Here is a 25,817-nt window from a genome sequence, read left to right as displayed (position 1 = left end):
GAATGAAGTAATCTGGAAACAGAGAATAGGCATACACTTTGGCTTTAGGAAGAACTCTTACAAAATCAGAGGTTGCCCTATGTAATACCACACTTTTTACCTTGAGCAGGTGGATAGCCTGGGGGTTCCTGTTATACCTCAATCTTGGTCAGTTCTATTTGTTCCCCTGTCCTTCAGCAGTGCCCTTAGGCTTGCTTTAAACATTAACAGCTATTCATAAGCATGGTTTCTAGGGTCAGAGCCCAGCCTCCCTCCACCCACCTGGCTCCCTACACACCTTGACAGTACTCTTTGAGATGCCTCAGTTCTAGTCTCCTTGTAATCGTACATGGTAGATGTCTGAACGAATAGACCAGAGTCCTGCAAAAGTGATCTTGAAATCACAATTAAAAGAGCCTTTGGAGACATCTATTCAGGAAAATTTTCTGAATAGACAAATGCTTTTAAAAGGGGTTCTAGATAGCCCATCTTCTTGGCCTCCTTCTGCAAAGTAGGACATTAAAACTTTGTCACAATGTGACCTGAGCAAAACCATTATCAAGTAATCTTGTTGTCTTGAACCAGACAAAAGAAAATTGACATGATTTAAGGACAGGTTTAGAAAAATAATCTGACTAGCCAAAAAAAAAAAAAAAAAAAAACAACTAGTGGGGGAAGCGGGTTCCTAGGGAATTTAAGAGGCTATTTTAGCAAAAATTTGAAGATGCTCTTCATGATACATTTCTCATTGCTTTACAAATTTTAAATGTAACACAAATTTGTTTCTCACACAGTTTTGTTACTTGAAGTAAGGCATTCCTACCACACACAGCAACGACTTGTCCTGGAAAACCAGGGAGGCTGCAGGTGCTACTGTTCCTTCTCTGCTAGCTGTGGCTCCACACTCTCACCTCCACCAAAGAAAGCATTTCAGAATTCAGGAGTGGAAATGACAACATTAAATAATTCTAATTTCCTTTTTTTTTTGGAGACAGAGCCACTGTCGCTCAGGCTGAAGTGCAGTAGTGTGATCTAGGCTCACTGCAATCTCCGCCTCCCGGGGTCAAGCAATTCTGCCTCAGCCTCCCGAGCAGCTACGATTATAGGTGCCTACCACCACGCCTAGCTAATTTTTTCTATTTTTAGTAGAGACAGGGTTTCAGCGTGTTGGCCAGGCTGGTCTCGAATTCCTTCCTTCAGGTGACCTGCCCACCTCAGTCTTCCAAAGTGCTGGGATTACAGGCATGACTCACCATGCCAAGCCAATGATTCTAATTTATATTTTAAAAAATTACCCTATGATCTTAAAACTTTTAACTGATTAGTATCCAAGCCTTAAACTTCATAACAATTATTTCAAAAGTGGAAAAGTCACTGGGATATGGGGACAAGTATGATTTGTATTTATACTTCCATTTTTCTAATGTCTACTTTTTGTTTTCTAGTATACATGTTAGCACAGGAGTATATGTATTACTTAAGCATGCCTATGTTGGGGTGAATACATAATTTATTTTTAAATGATAGGATGCAAAATCAAATATATTTGGATAGCAGTGAAGAGGCTATTTCTCAATCCTGGCAAACTAGGGGGTGTACTCCCCCTTCTTTTATTCAGTAGCTTCCACAAGGATGTAACTTATGGAAGTCATATCCTTCCATAAACTGATAGGCTATCCAACCAGTGAGGAAAACTGATAAAGTGGCCTCTGAGCTCCAGGCAGCAGTTAAACACGACTAAAAATATCTTGAAAGTTTGTAAAAAAATTTAACAGTAAATGGATTCAGTAGTTATTCAGTGTAAGGTTTGGAATTCAAAAACTCCAGCCATTACAATAGACATTTATTTAAAGTAAAACATCTGCAGACCAAACAATTCTTAAAATTGTTTGTTTCAAGTATAACCATCTTCATAACAGCTGCATTCACAGACTTCAACTACATGATTACTTCTTTGCCCATTCTTCTCTTTCTTTTCTTTCCCGAATAACCTCTTTCAGATACGGTTCAAGGTAGAAATTTTCCTAAAGAATGAATGAAATATTATATGTTACCATTGCGTACTGATATATCCCAAACACTCAAGAGGTCTTCAATAACAAGAAAAAGAAAATTACTTTTTAATTTCCAATTTTAGAAAACATATTCTCAACCTAAGAACTATCTGCTTTTTAAAAAGTCAAATCTGTGGTGATAGTGTGGTAAGTTGCTTTGATAGGTTATGAGAGGGAAGTCTTTTTGGGAAGAAAAAGAAATGAGTGTCTACAGGCCTTTGCCTAGTTTCAATGCAGTTCAAGGGGTGAGAGTTTGCTTCACAGAAGCTCTTCTTGGGATCTGGAGGGCCACTCAATGGGCTGATCTTTTCATCTAAGTAGGAAGCAGAGTGCAGAGGTAGAACAACAATGACCTGGGTGGCAACAGACCTGGATTTTAGTCCTGGCTCTCTATATTAGAGACTTGCTTAGTGATTTCAGAAGAATCATTTCACATATAAGAGTCAATGTGGTTTTCTTCTAAAACTGAAATAACATTTGCTTTATTAACCTCACCAAACTATTGACAGAATATTTATTTGACATGACTCAGAAAACTCTAACACCACGCAAATGAACATGTTTCTCGTTTCTAAAACTCAATCCTTAATGAGCAACATTGTCAGGTAGATAAAGCTGTGCTACCTCTTCATATTTGGTCCACTGCTCTTTAGGCAAGATCTGATGCTTCAGGTTCAGGTCCAGTGCCCTCTTAATTCGAAACACCCTGCCATTATAAAGGTTCTCAGGAAGCCTTCTTATGGCTTCTTTTACGTCTTCATCCTCGTACATTGTATCATCTCGCAATAACCCTATGACAGACGACAAAGTTAGATAGCACATGCATCTCAAAAATCACGTTTTTTTAAAATTAGTAAAATATCTTTATGACTTATAACTTACAACTTTTGGTGAACTATCGAATTCAAATCACTAGGTTCAATGGAAATTCAATGCACTTCATACATTAGGTTGGTGCAAAAGTAATTGCGGTTTTGCCATTAAAAGTAATGAGTTATTACTTGATATAATGGGTTATTTCTTGAACTAGACTATGGAAACAATATATGAGCCTCTTAAAATCCAATGCCACAAAATTCATATTTTATCTAAACCATTTACAAAATATTTTAAATGTTTACTTTGTTTTTAAACACACATTAATAAACCACATCTCTACTTTCTCATAGTTTAAATCTGAGATCAAGGTATTAATGAATCTTAAAATAATAGTATACTAAGGAACCAGTGACTTTTGCTTACACTTTCTTCAAGCTTCAATAGCAAAAGATGAAGTTCATGGCAAATTACAAAGTTCTAAAAAAGCTTAGGAAACATATGATCGCATGGATATGATAAAATTTTAATATTTGAAAAATCTCTACTTTCAGTGTTTATAAAACTTAAAATTTTAAGTGGAATGCTGGGCGCACTGGCGCATACCTGTAATCCCAGCACTTTGGAAGGCAGAGGCAGGTGGATCACCTGAGGTCAGGAGCTCGCCACCAGCCTAACATGGTGAAACCCTGTCTCTACTACATACAAAAAAAATTAGCCAGGCATGGTGGCACACGCCTGTAATCCCACCTACTCAGGAGGCTGAGGCAGGAGAATCACTTGAGCCCGGGAGGCGGAGGTTGCAGTGAACTGAGATTGCGCCACTGCACTCCAGCCTGGTGACAGAGCAAGACTCTGTCCCAAATAAATAAATAAAATTTTAAGTGGTAGAGTTGGGAGAAGGGGTGTAGAAGGAAAATGTCTTACTACTTAAATCATTACCAAGTCAAACATTTTAGAGGCTTTCATCCCTCTCCTCTCAAAAAAATTTTAAAAAGGAACTGGATTTAACATAATGTGATTTAATTTTAAAATCTTCTGATGTATACAAGAACTGAAATATTTTTGGAACCACAGTAACACTTGTAAAAGCAATACTCTCAGAAAAAAAAGAAAAATTAAAAAGCACAGATGCTTACCCAGTTTATTGAATCCTGCAGCATTGTAATACCATTTTCGAATACCATCCAGCCACTTGCCTGATGCTGAAACTGATCATTGTCACACTGTTAGTTGCTACAATTATACTATATGAACATACTGATGGGCAAGCAACCAGTACTCAGTTATCTTGCTGATGAATGCAAACATAGAAAGAAATTTCCTTTTAAAAGTATATACTATATACAGCAAGAATTTAATCAAAAAAGAATTAGATTTAAAAGAAAAAAGTTTATAAACTGTTGATAAAAATTGCTTATTTTATTTATGAGCAAAAGTGGCTGCAGGAAAATGGTGGCAAGTCATGGAAGAAGAGGGTAAACTCAAACATTGAATGTACAAAAGATCCATAGGTACATCGTGTGCCCTTATGCCTGCCCTGTTACCTTCAGAAATGAAGGGGTGAGAGATAGGAAAAGGACTTGGAAATTTCTATCATTTGTAGTTTCATAAATAGATCACAGGAAATAATTGTAAACTTTTCATTTCAAAGGAGCTGGAGTTGTATGAAAAGAGAGTGAGATTTCAGCATAGGCTGGCAGGTCTAAATGACCCTCATCCTGTAAAAATTTTACTCGACATTACAGTTATTTCATTTGGCTACATTCTTTAAAAATATATGTATTTTGGGGAGGATTTTGATACCATTAGTCATTTAAACATTAATATGGATTAGTAAAAGAAGTCCATTTACCTCCTCCTAAGCAACTAAGTTCCCCCCAAGGGAATAGGTATTGAAAACGGATGAGAAATGGGTAATTTTAAAATTCTTGCCGGGCGCGGTGGCTCAAGCCTGTAATCCCAGCACTTTGGGAGGCCGAGACGGGCGGATCACGAGTTCAGGAGATCGAGACCATCCTGGCTAACACAGTGAAACCCTGTCTCTACTAAAATACAAAAAAAATTAGCCGGGCGAGGTGGCGGGCGCCTGTAGTCCCAGCTACTCGAGAGGCTGAGGCAGGAGAATGGCGTGAACCCGGGAGGCGGGGCTTGCAGTGAGCTGAGATCAGGCCACTGCACTCCAGCCTGGGGGACAGAGCCAGACTCCGTCTCAAAAAAAAAAAAAAAAAAAAAAAAAACAAAATAAAATTCTTTGGGGAACAGGGCTGAGTCTGATGAAGTAACCCAGCAGGGTCCAAGTACAGCAGGACCGTACCTGACATTTTAGGAGAGACGTTTTACAAAAGGGGAGGTAGAACAAGTTTACATTTTCTTTTAAAATTTTGTCTAGCGTTAGCCCCTTACCAAGGAAGGAAAGCAAACTCTCCTTTCACTCAGCCCTCCTTGCCTGCAAACTCAGTGCACTACAGATTACGTGGCTTCAGCACATCTCCTTGGAAATGAAGTCATGTATAAAACTGCTGCTAGAAAAACAAGTATCAGTCAACAATCTACAAACATACTTGTGGAAGACAGATTATTTTTAACCACCTATCAGTGACTAGAATAATATTCACTAAACACTTATTGTGCACCAAACACTTTCCTATTTGCTTTACCAACATTAGCTGATTTATTTACATGCCTCTTACTACAGCAAGGGAAGCAGACTTACAGAAGTGATCCCACCCAAGGTCAGTTAGCTAATGGGAGTTGAGATCTGGTCTATGTAGATCCCAAACACGCACAGAATCAGTGTCTTGAATTTAGTAAGACTCCTTCAATATCTGCTAAATTAATAAAATAATTATTTAAAAAGTCTCCCCCACCCCCAAAAAGCTCAATGTCAATTAGGTTAGCGGATGTTTCTGGCAACCTGATGTTTCCTAACAGCTTCACAATTGCTGGGGTCAGGGAGAAAAGGATCAATATTTTTTAAAAGCTACTCCAACTTGGTTGCATTGCAGTGAGACGAGATTGTGCCACTGCACTCCAGCCTGGGCGACAAAGCAAGACTCCTTCTCAAAAGAAAAAAAAAAAAAAAAAAAAAAAAGATACTCCAACTTGTACCGCCAGAGGGCAGAGATTAGCAAAAAAACAAAACAAAACAAAAAAACAAGGAAACCCAACTTAATGTTCAAGTTGTTTTAAATATTCCAGTAATATCTGCATTCTATTCCACAATAAATTTGTTTGAACCTACAATAAATTCAAATTTCTCCAAACCTACTGATCAAGCTGACGTTCTAGATAATCCAAGGTTAATGTGAAGCGTCGCTCGTATCCCTTGCTAGACTGTCTCTGATTCACAGTTTGAGAAGCGCGAGGGGTGCAATGAAATTTCCAATTCTACTTCCTTGGGTCACTTTGCCTCAGTTGTCTTATCAGCGTAAACGGGAAATTAATATCTCCCTCGTGGCACTGGCAGGAGAATTTATAGGGCCAATGCACACGATAGAGCACCTGGGTCATAGAAGAAAGCACTGAGCTCATTCTGGTTGAAAGTCATCCACTAGTTATCTTCTTGTGACCTTTAACTTTTCTAAGGCCGAGGGGAAGGACTTCCGAGCACAGGCAGCTGGAACTCCAGGGCTGTTAGAGCCACCGCGGGCACCTTCACAAACAGCGGGTTAACACCCCAACCCTATATAGGCAAGCCCGGCCTGGGAACAACAAACGAGTGGGGAAGCACGTCCTTTTGGCTGGACTGAAGCCGCCACTTTCCCTTCCGCGACAAACTTGGTCACTTACAAAGAAGAGAGAAAACGGAGCGAGCTGCAGCGAAAATAAACGGTGGAGCGCGACGATGCCCGCCAAGAAGACTCCCCAGTCACTTACCCGCCTGCTTGCCAGCCATTTTGACCAGAAAATGAAACGTTGCCTTCTGGGTAAGTCATAGAGGACACGCTGGGCCCAGTCCGCAAGCGCGTTACGCCACATCGCGAACCGAGAAACGCCGCTTGCGCAGGCGCAGTTCTGACGGCTGTCGTTGAGCTCTTGCGTGTGCACTTCTCGGCCAGGGTGAGGCCAATGGAGTAGGTGGGGCGTTTTGCGTGCTACATTCCAAGAAGTATTGGTTGTGATGTGATGGGAAGAACACAGGTCAGGAATTAGGAGACCGAGGCTTAAAGCTGGGTTCTGTTACTTGCTGTTAATAGCTATGAGAGCGTGGGCAGTATGAATTCAGCTCTTTGTGCCAGGCGGGAAGCTAAATGTTTTAAGGGCATCGTTTTATTTTCTATTGAAGGACTGATGGATGCGCCATCCCAAAAATATATGGAATTGGTACACTGATTATTTCGAGTTGAAAATGTTGGAGAAATTGTAGTTTCAGAAAGGGTTTGATGACCCATCTCTTCCTGCATGCAGCAAGCCGTAAAGTTTCCTCCAGGATTCCTCCGGAGTACCCGTCCCTTACCAGAGGGAGAAAATAGCACCCATCACCAGAGACTGGAAACTGGGAGCTGCTTTGGACCTGAATATACTTTCCGAAATAACCCTTATCTTCCACTAAGTTTACACCCCACCACACCCACGTTTCTCCTAATGACTCCGCAAGAAATTCACTGCCCCTAGCCAGATCCCCTTTCTTCTGATTTGTAGTTCGTGTAAAAAGTATAAAGGCATCTTACATTGGCCACTTCACTCTCGTGAGGATCCCCATGCACATGTAAAACTAGTAAAATTAGTATGCTTTTCTCTTGTTAATCTGCCTTGTGTCAATTTGGTTCCTAGATCCAACCAAAGAGCCCACATAAGAGCAAAGGCGTGATCTCTCACTCCCCTACACTGTCATTTAATTCTAAAAGTACTGTCATTATCTCATTGTAGATAGGAGAAAGCTGAAGCTCAGAAAGGTTGAATAACTTGTCCAAGAGGACATGACTAGAAGAGTCCAGGTTCTTCTTCCAGAATCTGAAAATCCAGACGCAAACTTAGGGCTCCTTAATTCTAGGGCCATATGCTACACTACTAATCCAGGAAAGACACCAAGCCTTTCAGGCCTTGGGTTTCTCCAGCTGAAGATCTACATCTAGCTATTTTAGTGGAAGGTTAGGTCAGAAAGGTTTTGGGTTTTTCGTTTGGTTGGTTGGTTGGTTTTTTTTTTTTTTTTTTTTTTTTTTTTTGGTCACCTCTTTTTTTGTTGTTCAGCCTCTATCACCCAGGCTGAATGGCACAATCTTGGCTCACTGCAACTTCTGCCTCCAGGGTTCAAACGATTCGTGCCTCAGCCTCCTGAGTAGCTGAGACTACAGGTGTACATGCCACCATGCTCGCTAATTTTTGTATTTTTAGTAGAGACAGGGTTTCACCGTGTTGGCCAGGCTGGTATCAAACTCTTGACCTCAAGTGATGCACCCACGTCGGCCTCCCAAAATACTGGATTACAGGCGTGAGCCATCACGCCCAGAAGAAAAGGTTTTTAAAGATTAAATCTAAGATGTATTGCAGAATTTGCACATAATTTAAAGACAAAAGTATATAGATTTGCTAACTATTAAGGTCTCAGCCCCAACATGTGAAGTCTTAGGCATAAACATCTAGAGACAGAAAACAATTGGGGGGAACTGGCATGACTGATAGTTACTGGTGAACTTCTACCATTACTCGGTGATATCTTTTTTCCCCTCAGTTTTAAGCTCAGAGCTGGGACAATATAGAATAGAACCTTGTCTCGTCGTAAGTTCAAAAGGTTAGATTTAATGATCTTAGTCACATTCCAGTTCTAAGATTCTATTGATTTTCCTTTTTCTTTTATCTCCATGCTGCTACAATTCTTCTATTAGTCAGTGCTGTATGCAGCACTAAAGCTGATGAATGATCTCTTCTATCTTACACTAGCCAAAGTGAAGTCTGAAAGATGTGAAGAAATGCAATACATATGTACATTGGCACATTGCCCTGCAGAGGGTAGGTACTCAATAAACTCTCCTCCCTTCTACCCTTTACGTTTTACTTGCTGGTTACAGGTGAAGGTGACAAGAAAAGACATATCAAAAAATCAGAAACCCAAAATTGTCACAAAATCCAGCTCCTAAGGAATTAAGCTAGAGACTGAATGTTTGCTGGTAGTCATTAATGTTGATTCAAAAACTAATTTTGGTTTTCTTTCCTCCCAGCACAGGATTAGGGATTGCCTTTCTCTGCCCTCAAAGTTAGGCATGGCCATGTGATACTTTAGCCAAGAAAAATGTGATAACTCTTTAAGAGCAATTCTTCACATTCCTTTCCTTTTCCATAGACTGGTAACACTCCAGAAATGATGGAGACAGGATACATCAACCTGTATCACTAAAGATGATGTGGAGCAGAGCCTTTGTGGTCCTAAGAGACATGTATAAGATAAAAACCTTTTGTGGTTTTTCAATCATTTGAGGTTTTAGGATTGTTCATTGTATCAGCACAACTTGCCTATTCTAAGGTTGTTCAGTGGGTTATTCATAAAGGCAAAATGCGGTTGTGAGCCGTACAAAGAGAGGACAGGATGGTTCCATGATGTCCCCAGCTTATTTTTTATTGTTTCCTGTTTGTTGATCTCATCCATTGGCGAACTCCATGAAAGCACCTATCTATGTCACACTCACTACTGTATTCTAGGAACTCAAATGTCGGTTGCATGAATAAAATATGTAACAGGAAAGCCACTATACCTGGCCCTGACCAATTACAAATTTAGTTTTTCATGAGGTTTTTTGAAGGGCATCCAGCACACCACAAAACCCTCAGCACAACAAACTACCCCGAAAGTTAGTGACTTAAAACACTTTCTCCCAATTCTGAATTCAGCTGGGTTGTTCTGCTTAGTGTAGTGTCTGCTAAGGCTGGGACATCCCAGATAACTTCTTCATGCATGTCTGGTACTCAGTTGGCATGGCTGAAAAAGCTGGGGTTTGGCCAGACATCTTTCTCTCCACCTAGTTTCTCCAGCAGAGTAACCAGACCTCTCTATACCATAGCTTTGGGTGCCAAGAGCAAATGTTCCAAGAGGGCAAGCCCTGATGTGCAAATTCTTATCAAGCCTGTGCTTGACAAATGTCCCCTGGGCCAAATCACATTGGCCCAGAGTCAGTGTGGGAGAGGACTAACTACACAACAGTGCAAATACCAGGTGTGGTTCATGGGGGTTACCAGTGTTAACAGTCTACCCAATCTAGTGATCATAACGCAGACAACTGAAGTTGTGATACTTTGTTTTACAAATAAAAAAGCAAAGACTCAGAGATGAAATCACTTGCCCAGGATAACACATCATAAACAGAAAACAAATCTTTGTTTACTGGTAATAAGTCAAAGGCTAGTTAAGCCTTTCACTATATCTCATTGCCCCTAATCTTTAAACTCCACTTTCCTTTTCCTGATTCTTAGCCAACTGTGAATATCTGTGTTCAAGAAATTAACAATGTAGATAATCCAAAATGAAGTGTGCTTTGTGGCATTATCTGAGCTGTAGATATTAGATGACTAATGTAGTATGTGCTCTGGAAACTTGTAACAGTTCAAATGAAATAAAACCATTTTATAATGAAACCACTTTAAAAATCCTCCGTTTTCATCTTCACTAGAATGACAAAGCACCAACTTAAAGTAAACCAACTCTCTCCCTTTCTCTGAACTTGCTGTATTTTCTAAGAAGGAAAAGGTAAACAAGAATTGAGTCACTAGGAACTTGATGAAAAATCTACCACAGTATATGTACCCAAATTTACAGTATCAAATGGTTTCCAATATCAGTTGAGACCCGAGGCATTTAAAAATATATTCATTTATTCATACATATATTCACTTTACAATATTGCATTTTCACATACATAAAAATCTAAAGCGTTTTTAAGAATTTATCAAAGTCTTGTACTGATGCTTTGGCAATCTCTTCACAAAATATTTCATCAGGAATAGATACGAGTTTGTCCAAAGAGATGTAGTTAGGTTTTGCTGGATCATACTGTGCTCTTCCTAAATAGGTAAGAAACAAGTGTCTTTCTTTGATTTTAAACAGCCTTGTATTAAATACCTAGAAAAGAAAAAAAGTTTTTAAAAAACATTGCACATTGGAGGATGAAACATTAAAAAGTTTACTTGGCAAAAATTTTAATAGGTTAACCAATACAAAGTACTAACCACGTGTTCAGTAAGTAGGATAAATGCCAGAGGATTTAAATCCTATATTTTCTGTTAAAAAACTAGAAAAAGGGATTCAAAATCAACATACAAAACAATAATAAAATAATTAAGGGCTATAATGTGGGCAAAGAAGATTGAGTGCTCCAGAGACAGAGGAGAATGTGTTAAAAAAGCAAATCTTCGGCCTGGCGCGGTGGCTCACGCCTGTAGTCCTAGCACTTTGGGAGGCTGAGGCAGGCAGATCATCTGAGGTCAGGAGTTCAAGACAAGCCTGGCCAACATGGCAAAACCCTATCTCTACTAAAAATACAAAAATTAGCTGGGCATGGTGGCACATGCCTATAATCCCAGCTACTCGGGAGGTTGAGGCAGGAGAATTGGTTGAACCCAGGAGACAGAGGTTGCAGTGAGCCGAGATCCTGCCACCACCTCCAGCCTGGGCAACAGAGTAAGACTCCGTCTCAAAAAAAAAAAAAAAAAAAAAAAAGGGGCAAATCTTCAAGCCTCACCCCAAAACTACTTAATCAGCAACTCTGAGAGCAGGACCCAGAAATCTGTCTTAACAAGCCCTCTAGATGATTCTGATATTTACCAAGTTTGAGAACCAACGTTAGACATCAGGATGTTATTGTAAAAAAAAGGATAAGATTTCATAATCTGTAACACCTCTCTCTCTCTTTTTTTAAATTCCCACACCTCCCCTTAACTAGAATCAAAATGAAATGAATCTGACCTCTGCGAGAGCAACTGGGAAAGTATGTCTTACCTGCCTCAAACTAAAACTCCTAAAAACTACAGTGAGAAGCAACTTTAGAAAGGAGTCAGAAGCAGGCAAGGCTCTACAGCCGACTGCAGAAAGAAGAGAGAAATGGGAGATCTGGCCAGACTTGAGCTACAGCCCTGAAGCCTGAGAGATCTGTGAGGCCCCCTAGCGAGGCTCAGAGGAAGCCCTTTCAATATTATGCCTGCTTCAAGCTCTCCTCTTGGCTGTTACAGACACAATGTGAACACAGGACATGATACACAACCCCTAGGCCTCTTTCCCTACATTCAAGTGAAAACAGTAACAGATCAGTTGGAAAGGACACTATGAAAAACAATTGTTGAAAACCAAAGTACTATGAGAAGAGTGACTAAAAAAAGTACAGGGTGCTACCTCAACATGGGATTGGCTTGCTTTTGGAACAGAACATCTCTCTTTGCAGTCTCTGCTATTCTGCCCTTGTTCTGATCATTAAATTCCCATGATCACAATATTATGGATAATGAAGATGTAAGATGTTTTATATATATATATACACACACACATATATATATATATATATATATATACACACACACACATATTTTTTTTTTAAAGTATGACTCCAATGCAGTGATTCTTGGCTTAAAAAACTATCACCCAGCCGGGCACGGTGGCTCACACCTGTAATCCCAGCACTTTGGAGGCCAAGGTGGGCGGATCACGAGGTCAAGAGTTTGAGACCATCCTGGCCAACATGGTGAAACCTCATCTCTACTAAAAATCCAAAAATTAGCTGGGCATGGTGGCGGGCGCCTGTAGTCCCATCTACTCGGGAGGCTGAGGCAGGAGAATCGCTTGAACCCAGGAGGCGGAGGTGGCAGTGAGCTGAGATCATGCCACTGCACTCCAGCCTGGCAACAGAGCCAGACTCGGTCTCAAAAAACCCAAAAAACCAAAAACCAAAAACCAAAAAACAACTATCACCCAGCATACAGACAAAACCACAAACGGTTCTGGTGCTCCCAAACTATTATTAATTTCCTAAATATAATAACACTTCAAAGCATTTATTTAGCTTATGAGTAGATATTATGTTTACTTCTCCAGTGGTCCAAAGTTACTCCATCATTAGAGAGTTGTGTACTCTTTCAAGTCCAAAAGTTACTGCTCAGATTGAAGTGTTTCTCCCTTCTTTTTTTATGAGTGTGGTGGTGCAGGAGGAGGGTTGTTGGCCACCAGGGGCTACTTTGCCATCGGCACAAAAATTTCATCCCATTAATGACATATTAAATTCTTTGGAGTTAAAAAAAAAAAAGTGCCCCTAGCCTGAGAATTATTGGTTCCCTCTTATCCTAAGGTGGACTTCAGCTTTGCCTTCACAGAAAATCACAGAGGAAGGGGAGAGCCAAGGTTTTGGGGGATATTGAATATAACCTCTTTAGCCTAGTGATTTCTTCACATTCATTACCCTAAAACTGCTTTTGTTATCCTCTACCTTCCACGATCTCTTCTTTGAAATGACTAAATTACTTCTTTCCCCATTTTTAATTAACGCTAAGTCAGATCTGCCAACCAGGAATATTATCTGCATGAGAAAATTAGTTCCACGCCACTGAGATTTAAACACCAGCCAAAAATTTAAAGTCTAGATCAGCCCGTTCACAGCCTTACTGTTAATGTATTTTTTCATTAATAAGCTTTTTATTTTTCTGTTCTTTTTCCCCCAATAATTCCACCCAGACTCTAGGAATCTGAGAATCCCAATTTGGAAGCCACAATTCTACAATAGAGCTTCTCAGAAGCAAGGGTTTGGGGTGCCTAAAAATCTGTGTTTTTAAGTGATTTTGATACATCTGGTCAGCTTATAATTTCTTCTATTTGGAAAGCTCCTCTCCATCTTTCAAACACCACTCACTCTTCTACAGACAATTCAAATGTCACTTCTAGCAGATCATAGTAAAAGGCTTGTAAAAGTCCAGTTTTTAAACTGGACTGCTGGAGTTCTAATCGTGGTTGTGCCCCAACCTTGTTACTTGGGTAACCTTGGACAGGTTACTTAAATCTCTTTAAGCTTAAGTTCTTTATGTGTAAAATAGGGGTAATAATAACATCTACCTCACATGGTTGTTGTGAGAATTAACTGTGTTAATACAAATAAAGCAATAAAGATAGAGCTGGCACACAGTAAGTACTCAATTGCTGTTATTACTTCTATAATTCTCCTACCACTTCTAAATCACACTGTAGGAGCTCGGATTAGGACTCTTTACCATCATATAAAGCAATTTTATTTTATTTAATTAATTAATTAATTTTTTGAGATGGAGTTTTGCTCTGTCGCCCAGGCTGGAGTGCAGTGGCATGATCTCGGCTCACTGCAAGCTCTGCCTCTCGGGTTCATGCCATTCTCCTGCCTCAGCTTCCTCAGTAGCTAGGACTACAGGCGCCCGCCACTACGCCTGGCTAATTTTTTTTTTTTTTTTTTTTTTTTGTATTTTTAGTAGAGACGGGGTTTCATGTGTTAGGCAGGATGGTCTCAAACTCCTGACCTTGTGATCTGCCCAACTTGGCCTCCCAAAGTGCTGGGTTTACAGGCGTGAGCCACAGCGCCCGACCAAAGCAATTCTATTTTAAAACCTGTCTTCCACACTCGATTATAAGTTCCACAAGAACAGAGACCATGTCTGCTTGACTTTTGTATCCTCAGTGCCCAGTGTCTAGCACTGATGGATGCTCAGTGATATACTGGAAAAATGACAGACCACGAAGGTTAGGAGGGGACAATATCATATATTCTTACCATCATTTATGGTCCCTGAATTACCCACCAACCCAGGGAAAAACAAACTGTCATTGCTTTTTTGTTGAAGATTATTTTACAATTACTCCATGAGTCAAATTCACAAAATTGTAGGCTTCTAACACTTCTATAATGAGTATATTTATGTTTGGTAAAATAGGAAAATCCTATATTAGAGACCCATTCCTTGTGAAGTATAATAGGCAAATAAATATAGCTGTATGTGAAGGAACTGGACCTAATGCAGTCTAGTTCTGAGAGCTGTATTAAGGTAATATTTGTTTTACCCATCTTTTTTCAAAAACAGGAACACACGTGTTCTAGCAAATGGAGTAGAAGGATCACTTAAATAAAAATTCAGTTTGTCATTTATCCAATAAATACTGAGTGGCTATTTGCATAGGAAATAGGAAAAAAGGATTACTTTGATAAAATCCAATCATTCATTTGTTCATCAAATATTAATTGTGCGCCTCCCTTAGTGCCAGGTGTAGTTCTAGGCACTGGGGATTTGGCAGTGTATAAATCAGACAAAGTTTCTGCTTTTAAAGAGTAATATTCAAGATCAATATTCTTGCGAACAGCAGATAATATCACTCACTAGGTAAAGAATACAAGAGTTTGATTAGCTTAGAAAATATAATTACGGCTTGGACATTATGGCAAACTGGAACACTTTTATATTGGGATGGGGATCATTACAATATGGCTCATTGATTCATGGATTTAAATAAACTGTGACTAAAAAGTACATGTAGCAGTGAAAAGACCTTTAAGGGAAGTGATCTATTTGAAAGTTAAGTGGAGAAAAACATGAGAGAGACTACATTCGATTTGTTCTGCCTGATTCCAACAAACAGAACTAGGACTAGGTAGAAACTCCAGGGAAACAGACTAATCACTGATTTCTCCTCAGGAAATGTACATTTGTGCCCTGAAAGTTGTAAACTCTTCCCAGTGTACAGAACCATGCAGCTGGACAGCAGCTCTGAATGAAGCGCAATGGCAGCGCTTACAGAGAGAGCTGTGAGTGGCATTACCTGTGGGAACTTGACAATGATGTGGTGGGGAATGCTCATCACATTGTGCACAAAATCAAATGTCTCGGTAAGTTTCCTTTTATTTGCAGTTAACATCTTCGGGATTCTGGTGATCATATGTTGAATTTCGTTATGTTTAAAACCAAGTTCAAGACGGTAAACCTAAACGAAAGTAAATTTGCTATGAATAAGTAGAAATAGTTATTTTGGTACCATGGCAAGGCTGCGCTGATTCTTTTTGTTTTTGAGATAGAGTTCGTTCTGTTGCCCAGGCTTCAGTGCAGTGGCACAATCTCCTGCCTCAGTCTCCCAAGTAACTGGAACTACAGAGGAATGCCACCACACCTGACTAGTTCTTGTATTTTTAGTAGAGCCAGGGTTTCACCAGGTTGGCCAGGCTGATCGTGACCTCCTGACCTCAAGTGATCTACCCGCCTTGGCCTCCCGAAGTGCTTACAGGCATGAGCCACCGCATCTGGACAAGATTCTTTTTTTGAGACTGCGTCTCGCTCTGTCATCCAGGCTGGAGTGCAGTAACACGATCTCAGCTTACTGCAACCTCCGTTTCTTGGATTCAAGTGATTCTCCTGCCTCAGACTTCTAAGTAGCTAGGATTACAGGTGCCCATCACCACGCCTGGCTAATTTTTGTATTTTTAGTAGAGATGAGGTTTCACCATGTTAGATAGGCTAGTCTCAAACTCTTGACTTCAAGTGATCTGCCCACCTCGGCCTCCCACGCTAGGGTTACGGGCCTGAGCCACCGCGCCTGGCCATGATTCTTCTAAACTTAAAATAACATTTTAAAATTTGGAGACAGCTATGCCAGTGCCTTCAGGGAATTACAGCTTCCGGCTCCTGGGGTCACCGGAATTTCAAACCCCTCTGCTGAGAAAGAGCTACACAGTGATCGTCATGAAGATCACCAAAGGGGCAACCATAATTATGAGAGAGAATGAGTGACATGGGAGGGCTGCAGGTCAGAGGCAACACCAAACAGATCCTTCAGCAGCAGGATCATCAAAATGCTTTTTGAGCTTTTGCTCCCAAGCACACCGACATATATGTTGTCTGAAAAATGACATGTCAACATTCCAAGCAGAGATAAGGAACTAAACAACCAAACATGGGCCAGGTCCTCTACTTGCTTCCATAGTGTCCTGTGTGCGCCCACCAAGTAACTGCCCCCATCACTCTGGATTTAATCCACCACTAGACTGTAAGCTCCTTGGGAGGAGGAGCTGTCTCCCCAGCATGGCGCTTGGGCAGGAGCTCAATAAAGATTTACTTAATGACTGAACTGTTCACCTCAGAAAACAGCCCTTACATAATATTTCAAATACTACTACAGCTTTATATACTAACTAGTCAACTGCTCTTGGCTTCATGTTATTCTCTTGCAGGAAGGGCAGTAAAGAGTGTCTGGTACATTCTGTGATAGAATGAGAGTTGGCAATTGGGACAGGTGCAAAGGAGAGCAATGTGTTATCTGTTACTCTTTTCACAGAAGTCTTTTGGATCCAGCCTCCAAAACTCCCTGAGACATACACAGACTGTCATGCTGGCCAACAGGAGTAGTTTCGTAGACTGGTAACACTGCCCAGGTAACAAAGACATCAGACTCCCACAATGGGCAACAGAAACAGTTTCAGGGTACCACTTATATCCCTATCTATTGCTTTAGGATTGTGGGTATCAATGTCTGCAAGGTGATTTACTCATGTTAATACCTGGTCAACATGAAAATATTAACTGAAACAAACTGCTTGCTAGACATTTGTTAAAGATAATTTCCTATTTCTCTTTTTAGAAATAACTTATTTTAAAGTCTAGTTTTCTTTTAGATGACAGCAAAATCTATTCTCTTCAGAGGATTTTAACACTTAAAGAAACTGATTTCTCAAAAGCCTAAAGTTGTCCTACCTTCATATTTTCTTTCACGGGTTCCAGACTTCCAGTTAGCAGCCTTGGGAGACGAACTACCAGATCTCTAGTCTGTGGTTGCAAACAAAACAATCTAGTATTACTATATGTGCATCTTTAACTAGTTTGGAGAATTAAGGCATTAATAAGACACAAAGTTAAAACTTAAAATATGACCCAGTCAGAAAAATGATAGGAACCCCAGGAATATATAATGTTAGTACTGTTTGGAAAAAAAGAAAACAAAAACTGAAGGAACCAGTTTGATTAAGTATTATAAAATGATGTAGCTCTATGTTTAAACTAGCAGGATAATTCATTTTTGTACAAAAAATACCAGAAATGTATATGATTCACATGGGCTGGGCATCTGTTAGGAACATGAGATTTATCAGCTACTAAAATGTACCAGACATAGAAATAAACAAATTCTCTCCTTTTCTTTACCTTTTTCACACTAAGTTCAAGTTCTTTCTGAAAAAATCCCAATCTGTTATCCAGTCTTTCCACTGAAAAGTTCAGCAAAAATGGTGCTTTTCTGACCATCTGTGCAACATCTGCTTTACTGAAATTTTTTGAAAGCAGATAAGCCACCCTAGAGAAACATAAATACATACGCATGTGATAAACATTTACATTCTTTTTTTTTTTGAGACACAGTCTCATGCTGCTTTCCAAAATAACAGCTATTTTTAAAAAGGCTCCCACATCCTAAATTACTAACTAAATAAAAGCATTCTGTAACAATGGCAAAAATGGCAAAAACATGTTTAAAACAAGCATTCACCCAACTCTAGATGGTTTCCATTTACACTTAAAAACAGAAAATAATTCTGAAATCCACTAATAGGTATTAGTTGTGGTTTTTGCCATTACTTTCAATAGCAAAAACATGATTACTTTTGCACCAACCTTTAGATTCTCTTTTCAATTAATCTGGTTTATTACTTGGTAAGAAAGAATGAAATAGCTTCTGCTTAAGTTTTTTTGTTATTTTTTTGGGGGGATAAGAACAGAAAAACACAAATTAAGAAAATAACACAAATTAAGAAAATTAAGGAAATAATGGTTACAACTGAGAGAAGCATTTTTTAGGTTAGTATATTTACTGAGCCCCTCCCTTCCCCTCTTCTATTCTTTTCCTTTCAGGAAGAGTCTCGCTCTGTTGCCCAGGCTGGAGTGCAGTGGCATGATCTTGGCTCAATGCAACCTCCGCCTCCCAGGTTCAAGTGACTCTCTTGCTTCAGCCTCCCAAGTAGCTGGGATTACAGGCATGCACCAGTAGACCCAGCTAATTTTTGTATTTTTAGTAGAGACGGGGTTTCACCATCTTGACCAGGCTAGTCTCGAACTCCTAACTTCAAGTGATCCGCCCACCTCGGCTTCCCAAAGTGCTGGGATTACACTTGAGTGACCATGCCTGGCCTGAATATGTATTTTCATAAATAATTTTTTACTACGGTCTTTCAATATGTATTTTGTTAACTTAGATATTTTCCTGCTAAGTTTTTGAAAATTAAACTATGTAAGTTAGTAAAATATAGAAAGCTTGACTATAAAATAACATTATTTTTTAAAAAATCTAAGAACATAGTAAAAGATAGTTTTACTAAATGTCTAAAATATATCAGGATATTATTTTGTTTAATTCTAACCAGAAAAACAAAAAAACTTGTGAGCCAGGTAAATTTTCCTCATTACACTTGAGGAAACATGGATTCAGGGAAGTTAAATAACTTGTCTGAGATCATCACCTAATTACTGACAAAACTAAGATGTGAACTCAGGCATGCCTACATCTAAAGCCTATGGTATTTTCATACTATATACCAAAACTTATATTACTTTATAATCACATGACTATTACTCCTTTAAAAATAGTTAAAATATTTATAAATTTAAGTATATAAAAATTTTAAGTGCATGGCAAAATAAAACAAAACACAACAAAAACACCCCACTATAAATGAAGTCAAAAGACAAGTGACAATCTAGGAAAAATATCTGCAACATGTCTCAGATACAGAACTAATTTTCTTAATATATAAAAGAACGTTTACCAAAAAGGAAAAAAGCCTGGTTAAAAAATAGCAAAGGATATATTACAGAAAAGGAAATGTAGACAGAAATTCAACATATGAAAAGATGCTCCAAACAACATTCCATGTTTCAACATTTGATGCTCCAAACCAACAAATAAAGTATTCTTTTTATCTATACAATGAACTGAAAGCAAAGTGTGATAGCACTGTATTTGTGAGGATAACAGGGAAGCTGGCACTTCTGTACACTGTTGGGGAGAGTATAAACTGGAAAACAACCCCTTTGAAGGATAATTTGGCAATATCTACTGAAGTTACAGATGAACATACCCTTTGACCTAGCATTTCCACTTTTAGAAATATGTCCTACAGAGACACACCAATATGTGTGATTTTTCAGAAGTATACAAAGTCAGTCACTGCAGCCTTGTCCTAACAGTGGACTGGAAACATACTCCATGCTTATCAACAGGTACTAGGGAGATCTGCAGCATGGACTGTACTAGAGTTAAAAAGAATAGGCAGCACCAAGAAAAAATAATCTCCGAGATATAGTTAAGATAGTGGGATACAGAATAGTATGTATAAATGCTACCAATTGTTATGTATTTGTATTCATGTGTGTATACACAGATATATGCTTTATAGAACATTCCTAGAAGGTTGAACAAAAAATCCTGATAACAGCAGCTGTATCCATAGGTGGGTCCTGGAAGGCCAAGGGACAAAGTAGGAGAAAAGGAGGTATTACTTGTTGTTTTTTTGGCAGCAAGGTTTGGCATTTGATTAAAAAATTATCAAAACTATTGTCTACATTGTAATGATTTTTCCAATAAAAAATTAAGATATAATGCCCACCCAACCAAAAAAAAAGAGTATTTAAATAATTAAAATGCCAATTATTCATTTGAAAATTCTACAAGGATCTTTTAAACACAATTTTTTATTGAAAAAATAAGTACATGAAATCAACTGTTATAGAAATAAGACTGCTGCATACATCAGAACCAGTAACAAAGTTCATTTAAATAAAGGTTCTCACACCTGTGCCTATTCAGTATTTTTTTTACTGTATACTCTTTTGAATATATGTGGTTGCATGACGTATTACAAAATTCTAAGTAATTTTTATAAACGTTCTACAGCTTAATTTGATAGCCAGCCAGGTTTAGCCAGATTTTATTTTTTTAAGAAAAAAACTTAGGAATCAATGGACTATGATTAGGAATCAATGGACTATGCTACCTATGTGAGAATATTCCTCAGTTGTTAGAAGCATGTATGGCTTAAGCAAGTAACTTAAGCTACTAAGCTTAAGTTTCCTTCAAAGAATTAAATGCAGAGACAGTATGTAGTAGTCAGAACCCTGGAGTTTGATTAACTGGAGTTGAAACCACTTACTCTGCTACTTATACTAACGGTGTGTAATCTTGGGCAAATTATTTAACCTCTCTGCGACTCCCATGTACAAAGGGGCTATTAACAATAACAGTGCAGCCTGGGAAATGATCCCTACCCTCCTGGTATTCATGCTTTCTTGGAATAAATCTTGAGCAAAAAGGCTGGTTTTTGACTGCAGAGGGAATTAGTGTTCCTGACAGCCAGGAAGACTAGAGCTGGATATGTCAGATTAGTTTCTTAGAATCATTCTCTCTCCCCTCTGTATTGTGATAGCCTATCTATATTACACCAGAATATCACTCTCATGAAGGGAAAGACTCTCTGATGTCTAAAGTTTAGGCCAGTGTCTCGCATATAGAAGGGCTCAAATGTTCAATTTAATAAATGCGGTTTTTGTTTCGTGTTTTTTTTCCTAATTCCGAGAAAAGACATTAGACTATGATGGTTTAAGGAACTGCAAAGCCCTCTGAAATGTAGTGAGAATCAACATCAGTGTGGAGAACAGTCTGGAGGGTCAAGACTAGAGGCAGACCAATTAGGAGACTGTTGCAGTAGTCTTGGTGTGGTATGATGGGGAACTGAGGCAAAACAGTCAAAGCAAAGATTCAGAGAAATGTCATGACTGATTTGAGCTATAAGAAAGGAAGAACTGATGGGCTTTCATGATTTATTAGATGTAGATGATAAAAGAAGAGAAAGCAAATTAATACCAATATTTCTGAGTTGGGCAAAAGGGTATTCAGTGAATCTGGGAATACAGACTGGCTTGGGTGACAGGTGGGGGTGATGATGAATTCAAAATGTTAACTTAGGGACAGGGGTTTTGTTCTCTGTGGTATTCCCAATGCCTAGCAAGATTCTTACCTCATGGATCAATATCTCACTGTATTTATTTTCACAAATTCAGTAATTCTTTGAATGTTGAATGAAGTACAGAGATGTTTATAAAAGTGCTCTTTAAAGAAGAAAACAAGGAACAACCAAAATAGCCAACTTATGGAAATGATTAAGCAAATTACATAGTAATTTGCCACGACAATATCAAACATCTAACAACAAAAATTGGCCAGACAAAAAAACTACAAAAGATCTTATCTTTAAGCGTACTCTCAGATAAGTTAGCTATTTGTTGATGATTTTATTTTTTTAAGAAAAAAACTTATTCCAGTTTCTAAAGAGAAAGAGTTAATTACTGACTCAGTAATAAGTTGAAAACATAAAAATAATAATGGGGCTGGGCAGGGTGGCTCATGCCTGTAAAATTCCAGCACTTTGGAGGCCAAGATGGGCAGATCACTTGAGGTCAGGAGTTCAAGACCAGCCTGGCCAACATGGTGAAACCCCATCTCTACTAAAAATACAAAAATTAGCCAGGCCTGGTGGCTACCCATAATCACCCAGATACTTGGGAGGCTGAGGCAGGAGAATCACTTGAACCCGGGAGGCGGAGGTTACAGTGAGCCAAAATTTTGCCACTGAACTCCAGCCTGGGCAACAGGGCGAGACTCCATCTCAAATAATAATAATAATAATAATAATAGGTAGTTGAATAAAAGAACTGTTGTAAATACTTAATTTAGATCAAAAAAGGTCTATAACAAAAAAATAACTTTCATGTTCATTATCTTCGTAGACTCTTGTGCAGCAGAGACTTACAGAATAACTTCCACATATATTTCCTTCATAACCACTTCTTGGGTTATATGATAATCTTTTTTTTTTTTTTTTTTTTTGAGACCGAGTCTCACTTTGTGGCCTAGGCTGGAGTGCAGTGGCGCGATCTCGGCTCACAAGCTCCACCTCCTGGGTTTACGCCATTCTCCTGCCTCAGCCTCCCAAGCAGCTGGGACTACAGGCGCCCGCCACCTCACCCAGCTAGTTTTTTGTATGTTTTACTACAGATGGGGTTTCACCGTGTTAGCCAGGATGGTCTCGATCTCCTGACCTCGTGATCTGCCCGTCTCGGCCTCCCAAAGTGCTGAGATTACAGGCTTGAGCCACTGCACCTGGCCGATAATCCTTTTAAAAGTCCTACCTGATCTTCAGATTTTCAAGGTCTTCAGAGAAAATTGCATGATTTTTTGTCAGGAATGCTCCCAGTTGGTTATCCTCTATACCCACGTCTTTAAGAAACAGGAGCATCTGCTTAATGTCTTTTTCAAAATCCAGTCTCAGAAGGAGGTTTGCTGCTTCTGTATGTTTTTCTATCTTGGACAAATCCACTCCTATAATAAATTATAAATACTGTTTGAAGATGACTTCTTAGTTTACCTGTTAAACTCATATACATAAGCACAAGAAATTACTGATGGAGATCAATACCTATCCAAAGGAACACTGAGATAGATCAATAGAAACTTCTAAATATTTTTAAACTAAGTTGGTTGCAGAAACAACATAGTATTTATTTTAAAAATCAAGTACAGAGGAAAATAGAGCATTTAGTGCTACATTTCCCCCCAAAACAAATTCACTAAGTCATACTGGAGTAGGGTCATCATCTTTGTCTAAGGTTTCTTGAATATTGTTTCAGAATGTTTGTCAGTCCCTAACGAACCCCGTAGTAACTGGTAATTCTGCAGGGTAACAAACAATATGAATAAAATGTTACTGTCTCTGAAGATTTTATTATTTCCTTAGTTATAAGCATTATTTTAAAAATATGTTTATGATTCCCATCATAGGGGGAATAAAAATGACCCTGTGCCTTACTCATCATTGTAATCTCTAGGTCTTTAGCACAGAGACAAGTCCCTTGAAGAAACTCAAGAAATGTTTGAGAACAAGTGAACACATAGCCCTTCAAGTATACAACAAAGCAGAAAATATACAACCTTAAACCTCCACATTTAAAACTTCTTAATGGCATCCACAATTAAAAAAAAAAATCATCATATTCATTATAACTCCAAATATTAGAACCAAATATGATTATAAATCCAAATTTCTTGATATTAAACAGGTATTGATAAAAGATGCCCATGAACAGTGAAATGGATTAAATACACATAAACACAATGATATGGTTAGGCTGTGTCCCCACCCAAATCTCATCTTGAATTCCCATGTGGTGTGGGAGGGACCTGGTGGGAGGTAACTGAATCATGGGGAGAGGTCTTTGCTGTGCTGTTGTGTGATACTGAGTAAGTCTCACAAGACCTGATGGTTTTAAACAGGGGGGTTTCCCGGCACAAGCTCCCTTCTCTTGGCTGCTGCCACATGAGACGTGCCTTTCACCTTCCGCCATAATTGTGAGGCCTCCCCAGCCACATGGAACTGTAAGTGCATTAAACCTCTTCCTTTTGTAAATTGCCCAGTCTCAGGTATGTCTTTATCAGCAGTGTGAAAACAGCCTAATACACCCACTCACAGAATGAAGATCCAGAATGAACTAGAAAATGTTATTATACAACAATATGCATTTCAGATCAAATAGATAGACAATTTGTTAAAATATATGGGACCACTAGCTATACTTTTGAAAAAAAACATTCTCTTTATATCTTATATGAAATTAATTCTAGATAAAGAATCTAAATATATACTAACTCTACTAGAAAAACATAAAATTTAAAAAAAATTAAGTTTACAGAAAAGTATAAAACCTATGTGTAGAAAAAGGTCTGGAAAGCTTTTCCACGAATTGGTAATAGTGGTTACTTTTGAGAAGTGGAACTGGGGATGAAGAGAGGGTAAGAGGTCCTTCTCTTATAATATCTGCACTTTTGACAACCAGATGTAATTCTTTTGTAATTTAAATATTAGTAGAAAAATAAATCCAATTATTAGATGGACAAATAAATAAGATGAAAACCGGTTCCAAAAATCTGTGATAAACGGGAGAACAGATGCTTTAAAAATAACATAAAGGGTTCAGACTTCACATTTAACTCAATATTACAGCTGACATGAACTGAAGTGCCTTGCTCAGCATGAGCTGTCACACCCTGACTGTGCTCGAACAGAAATCCTGAAAAGCTGCTTTTTTAGCAGCAGTAGGAGAGCAGAATCTCATCAGGAATGCACACTGCTCTCAATGCAAATAACTTGGGCTCACTTCATTTCATTAACTTGAAAAAATAGTCCCTGAATGCCCACTACGGACCAGGCACTTCTGTTAGGCACTGGGGTTATAAAAAAAGAATAGTAAACGATTCTAACCTCTAGGTGACCAGTCTAGTTGGGCTTTACCTCATCAGTTCAGTAATTACGAATATTACCATTGTATTCAGTTATGGTTACACGTATTTAGTACATCAATCAGGGTCTAGCAGGCTATACAACGTGCCCTAGAAAGCACAAATGACAAGGACTTTAATGAAGGGACTCTATACAGCGGTGTGAGCAGCCTTAAGAGAACAAACAAGAACCTTCCCAACATTAAAGAGACAAGGAGGCAAAATGTTACCAAGGCACAGAGAGACTACAGGCTATTAAGGAAGGGCTGCTCAAGAGAGCTGTTGTCATGGAGCGAGGCAGGTACAGGACCCAAAGAAAGGAAGGAACATGGGAAAAATATCCCCACCTGGCTCTTCTACCTTCTGTCCTATAGGTGCCTCCCGCTGGCTGAAGCTGCCAAGAAGCCAGCTGGCATAGGAACCCTGGTGCATAGGGGTTTGGCCTCCTGGGACACAGATCAGGCAGAAAATGGGTCTCAGAAGCAAACAGAGAAGCAACTAGGACTTGAGTACTCAAAAATACTGTCTGACCAAGCAAATAAGTCTCCCTTAAGTTACTATTATTTAAGTTATTTCTAACACATGCTGTTGAAGTATCAGCATACAGGTAAAGGAATGGCTGAAACATATTCCAAACCTGTATGTATACTGTAAATTATTTAAAGGTAAGGACTGGG

At 38.9% G+C, this 25,817-nt stretch overlaps 3 protein-coding genes and 1 long non-coding RNA gene across 54 annotated transcripts in view; 1 reads left to right on the top strand and 3 right to left on the bottom strand.

Moving 5' to 3' along the window:
* CFAP418 (cilia and flagella associated protein 418) overlaps window positions 1–25,817 on the bottom strand; it is a 1,191,950-nt gene that overhangs the window by 1,004,015 nt on the left and 162,118 nt on the right. The gene's annotated exons all lie outside the window — the stretch shown is intronic.
* Window positions 1,802–25,817, bottom strand: part of LOC126960839 (cytochrome b-c1 complex subunit 7) — a 1,171,628-nt gene continuing 1,147,612 nt past the window's right edge. For 21 of the 50 annotated variants that reach the window (XM_050800570.1, XM_050800605.1, XM_050800588.1 and 18 more), the window contains exons 2-5: window positions 6,729–6,754; window positions 3,989–4,060; window positions 2,658–2,824; window positions 1,802–2,003 (exon numbers count right to left, since the gene is read on the bottom strand). In XM_050800570.1, coding sequence (XP_050656527.1) covers window positions 1,926–2,003; window positions 2,658–2,824; window positions 3,989–4,060; window positions 6,729–6,747 — 336 coding nt within the window. In that variant the 5' untranslated portion in view covers window positions 6,748–6,754 and the 3' untranslated portion in view covers window positions 1,802–1,925. Of the gene's footprint in view, window positions 2,004–2,657; window positions 2,825–3,988; window positions 4,061–6,728; window positions 6,781–25,817 lie in introns of all 50 variants that reach the window. The other 29 variants (XM_050800595.1, XM_050800579.1, XM_050800603.1 and 26 more) reach the window with 3 other exon arrangements.
* LOC126960858 (uncharacterized) lies at window positions 6,871–12,268 on the top strand. Its single transcript, XR_007728121.1, has 3 exons — window positions 6,871–6,911; window positions 8,678–8,801; window positions 11,723–12,268. It is a non-coding gene; the product is annotated as an uncharacterized LOC126960858 (long non-coding RNA).
* MTERF3 (mitochondrial transcription termination factor 3) overlaps window positions 10,638–25,817 on the bottom strand; it is a 32,505-nt gene continuing 17,325 nt past the window's right edge. For both annotated transcript variants that reach the window (XM_050800528.1, XM_050800527.1), the window contains 5 exons: window positions 22,998–23,187; window positions 17,967–18,114; window positions 17,520–17,591; window positions 15,598–15,759; window positions 10,638–10,902 (listed from right to left, as the gene is read on the bottom strand). In XM_050800528.1, the coding sequence (XP_050656485.1) occupies window positions 10,708–10,902; window positions 15,598–15,759; window positions 17,520–17,591; window positions 17,967–18,114; window positions 22,998–23,187 (767 nt within the window). In that variant the 3' untranslated portion in view covers window positions 10,638–10,707. The remainder of the gene's footprint in view (window positions 10,903–15,597; window positions 15,760–17,519; window positions 17,592–17,966; window positions 18,115–22,997; window positions 23,188–25,817) is intronic.

The sequence above is a fragment of the Macaca thibetana genome, chromosome 8 (assembly GCF_024542745.1).
Source record: "Macaca thibetana thibetana isolate TM-01 chromosome 8, ASM2454274v1, whole genome shotgun sequence".
Taxonomy (NCBI): Eukaryota; Metazoa; Chordata; class Mammalia; order Primates; family Cercopithecidae; genus Macaca; species Macaca thibetana.
Note: the sequence above shows the minus strand (reverse complement) of the source record. Positions and strands in the feature narration are given on the sequence as shown.